The sequence below is a fragment of the Myotis brandtii genome, unplaced genomic scaffold (genome assembly GCF_000412655.1).
Source record: "Myotis brandtii unplaced genomic scaffold, ASM41265v1 scaffold517, whole genome shotgun sequence".
NCBI lineage: Eukaryota > Metazoa > Chordata > Mammalia > Chiroptera > Vespertilionidae > Myotis > Myotis brandtii.
In genome coordinates this window covers 1752813-1756699 of record NW_005369706.1, presented here as the reverse complement: position 1 = coordinate 1756699, position 3887 = coordinate 1752813, and the positions used below count along the sequence as shown (strand labels likewise).

General features: G+C 53.2%; 1 protein-coding gene across 1 annotated transcript; it reads left to right on the top strand.

The window, feature by feature from the left end:
• Nucleotides 1-6: 6 nt before the first annotated feature.
• On the top strand, nt 7-1990 carry CCDC184 (coiled-coil domain containing 184). Its single transcript, XM_005877369.2, has one exon. It carries the CDS (start codon nt 162-164, stop codon nt 744-746), a length of 585 nt encoding a protein of 194 aa, XP_005877431.1. The 5' UTR covers nt 7-161; the 3' UTR covers nt 747-1990.
• The last annotated feature ends 1897 nt before the right edge of the window (nt 1991-3887 follow it).

Genomic DNA, 3887 nt, shown 5'->3' with positions numbered 1-3887 from the left:
GCCCGGATTCACCTTCTCACGTCGGCTCCCCGCCCCTCTCGGAAGCCGCCTCTCACCTCGGCTCCTCCCCGTCCCTCCGGGGACCTCTCCCCTCCCTCCGCCCCACTCGGGAGGCCGGGCTGGACCTGCCCCAGAGCGGCCACCACCGCTTCTGCCACCCCATGGAGGACGGGCTGCTGGAGATCATGACCAAGGACGGCGGCGACCTGCCGGCGCCTCTGGAGGTGTCCGCCGTGCCGGCCGTGGGGGACGTGATCTCCGGCGAGTACAACGGCGGCATGAAGGAACTCATGGAGCACCTGAAGGCCCAGCTGCAGGCCCTGTTTGAGGACGTGCGGGCCATGCGGGGGGCCTTGGACGAGCAGGCCTCGCACATCCAGGTGCTCTCGGACGACGTGTGCGCCAACCAGCGGGCCATCGTCTCCATGTGCCAGATCATGACCACTGCGCCCCGCCAGGGCGGCCTGGGCGTGGTCGGCGGCCACGGGAGCTTCCCGGGCGCCCCCCAAGAGCCCGAGACCCCTCCGCCTGGGATGGAGGACAGCGGTTTGCTAGATCGCGACCCTGAGGACGAGGAGGACGACGATGAAGAAAAGGAAATGCCCCGCTCCTCCACACCCACGAGTCCCTTTGAGCGCGCCGAGAGCCCCTGCGCTGGTCTCCTTGGGGGGGACGGGCCACTTGTGGAGTCCCTGGATCTCCCCGATATCACCCTGCTGCAGCTGGAGGGCGAGGCCTCCCTGTGAGGGGACTCCCAGGGGCACCGCTTTCCCGAGCTGGCGTTGGGTTTCCGAGTGCATGACGCGAGTGGACTGAACAAGCGCGGTGCAGCACGCTTCACTCCGACCGCTCCTCTGTGGATCAGGCAGAGAGAGAGAGAGAGAGACTCCTTGAGGAAGGATTTATAGGGTGAAGGACTTTGGGAGCATCGAGAATTCTTTCTGCCTAACCAAGCGAGAGACGTAGCAAACTGCAGAAAGGTGAGGTTCCGGGAGAGGATGCGCTCATCTCTGGACTCCCATCCATCCCCTCCCCTGTCCTTCCGCCCCCACCCCAGCCAACAGGAGAACCCCTGAATTGTGTAAATAAAACTCTGCTTTTTCTATTCTGAAAAAGGACTTATCCAGGACTATGGCAAATCGTCTCCAACGATTTACCTAGAAATTAAAGAATTGGGGTATTCTGTTCTGGCAACAGAAAATTTCCCCTCCTGCTGAAATCCAAGATATTCAGCGCTCTGCAGAAGCCTCTCCCCTCACAGATCTTTGCGGCTGCTGATTGGTAAAGGAAGCTTGAGGAGGGAACTGCAGCCCTAGAAATCTAGGAGAATGGGGTTCCCAGGGCCCCTGGGCTGGGAGGAGCTGGCTATGAATGTGCATGAAGACAAAGTAGCTCAACCTCTCTAGGATTTTGCATGCAGAGCGGATCCTGCTTTGTCGCTGACTACATCTGGAATTGCTTTTTCCACTCGCTGGGACTTAGAGAACAAAGAGCCGGTTCACAGGCAGAGACTTGGGGGTGCTCAGCAACAGCCCAGATTTAGGGGACATTTGAGGGACTTTTGGGGGCCACAGCCAAAAACTGTCTCTCTCCTGGCTACACCCGCTTAACTTCAGTTCCTTTTCCTGTCAATATGTCCCTGCCCTCTGCCTCTCGGTCTTGCCTCCATTATGTCTTGTGTGTGTTATGTGTGTCCACTTGTGTAGTAGTATGTGAGCCCTGAGGGGCAGGGCTTGTGGCTCTGGTGTTAGGTTCAGGGGGCTTCAGACCCTTCTATGAGCCCCAGGCTGTCATGGCGCTTTCCCCTCTCCTTCCCCCTTTCCCCCCACAACCAGGGCATGGAGCATGTGGCTGTCCTGAGGTTCTTAACTGATGTGCCTCCCTCCCATCTCCTCCAGTGGTGACTTTGTGTGCCCTTCCTCCTCCTCTGTGTATTCCTTCTCAATGCTTTTCTTGGTGTTAATCTTAATAAAGAGGCGTCATCCCCCTCCTTGCTGACTGGTACCAAGGGGATGTCAGGGTTGGGCTTAGTGGGAACTGCAGGGACCATGCCTTCCCTCCTCTCCCCTTGCTTCTAATTCCAAGGAGTTGACCATACCTGCCCTCGTCAGGGCGGGCATTGCCCACTCTACCTGCTCTCCCTTCCATCCTGGACATTGACCTCCAACTGGATTGGGAAAGGATAGGGTACGTGTTAAGACTCCCAAACCAACAAGGATTTTTAGTAGCCAGGACTCCAGATGTGCAAGAGACCTCTTTTCAGCGAAGCGCCCAGCCCCTGAGTCCTCGAAGGGCATGATGCCTGTTTCATGGGAGGGTTGGGGAGGGGGATTGTTGGGGAGGGATTGCTGGGGATCTCTGTGAGCAGAGTGACACATCACAAAGGAAACTGCAATAACTGCCTCAGGCCTCTAGTGGGGAATGCCTTACCCCAGGGAGCGCAGACTGACAGGAGCTCTAGTCAGCTCCCTGGGCAATGGGGATTTCCCAAGGCTGTCCCAAACAAAATTTAGAAGGATGAGCTGGGTTGGTGTGTGTGTGTGTGTGTGTGTGTGTGTGTGTTGTGTGTGTGTGTGTGTGTGTGTCTTCTTGCTGCTGGTTGCTGTGGAGAGGCGGAAAAAGCACCGGAGTCACAGATCTGGGCTTGAATGTCAGTTCCGACACTGAATGATTGCCTGAGACTTAGGACAAAAAGTTTGGGGGGAGGAAAATGTCTAAGGCTCCTGGGAATTCTGTGCAAATGTTAGTTTTCTTATATGTAGTTCTCTTGGAATGGGGAGGGGGTTGTGATGACTGACTCTTCTGGGAAAACAAAACTACCTAGGGAAGGTTCTAGAAGTTCTCTGTTTATATAATCTTTTCTTATCTAAAGAACTCTTATCCTTCAGGATCATCAAGTAAAGGGGATAGTAAGATTCTGACATGGACCTTTTGGTCACAAATGTCATACAGTTATGGGCCGAAAAGGTCTTCAGGGCTAGTTCTGTACACATAGGATGACCAGAGGAAGCCCCGAGTTGTACAGTGTTTGGGGAATGTGGGCTGGAGCCTTTAAGGAGGGCAGCTAAAGTATATTAGTGGGGGAATATCCCTGGGAAGAGGCTGGAAATGGGATCCTATTAACATTCCAGTATTTAGTACCATTAACAACAACGATAGCTATCCTTTATTAAGCCCTTACTGTGTGCTAGACACTGCCCAATTTTATCTCCCAACCACTCTATGAAGTAGGCACTATTATTATTTTCACTTAACAGTTCCAGAAACATACTCCAAGACTTGCTCACGGTCACACTGCTAGCACTTGGCAAAACCAAGACTTCAAGAACCCTAGATTGGAACCATGCTGCTAATTGCTCTTCGGGAGTCTAAGAGTCCTAGAAAGGAGATACTGTTAGTCACATTTTATCTTCTCAGTTGGAACAAGAAATTGCAGCTCAGGTTTTGGTTAGTGACCCTTCTCAGAGTCCAGTGAATAATACAGTAATGACACCAAAAAGATGGCCTTTTAGACCCTCCCCTTGAGAGGAAGATGTTGATGCTCCCAGACACTCCCTGCCACAGCTCCATTTTTGTGCCTTTCTTGTTCCCCGTAACTCGGATTCTTCAGAGTCTAACATGAGTCTCAAGGCAGCGTAGAATCAATCTATGTACAAAGTTCAGGTTGAGCCCTGTAACCCTTGACTCCATTTTGGTTCCCCTTCCTATGCCCACTGTCATAAATAGGTTATCAGTTCCTTAGCTCAGGGCCTCTTAGAAGTTCTCCATCTATTCCTTCCAAGTCCAGATAGATAAAAATCTCCCCAGGAAAAGAAAGTCTTCACTTTCTTCGGTCACCTGTACCAGCATCTAATAGGGATCCAGCACAGGTTGGTCTCCCACCTCCT

What these genes read in the sequence shown, in the direction of transcription:
- CCDC184 (XM_005877369.2), top strand. Translation starts at nt 162, where the DNA reads ATGGAGGACGGGCTGCTGGAGATCATGACCAAGGACGGCGGCGACCTG.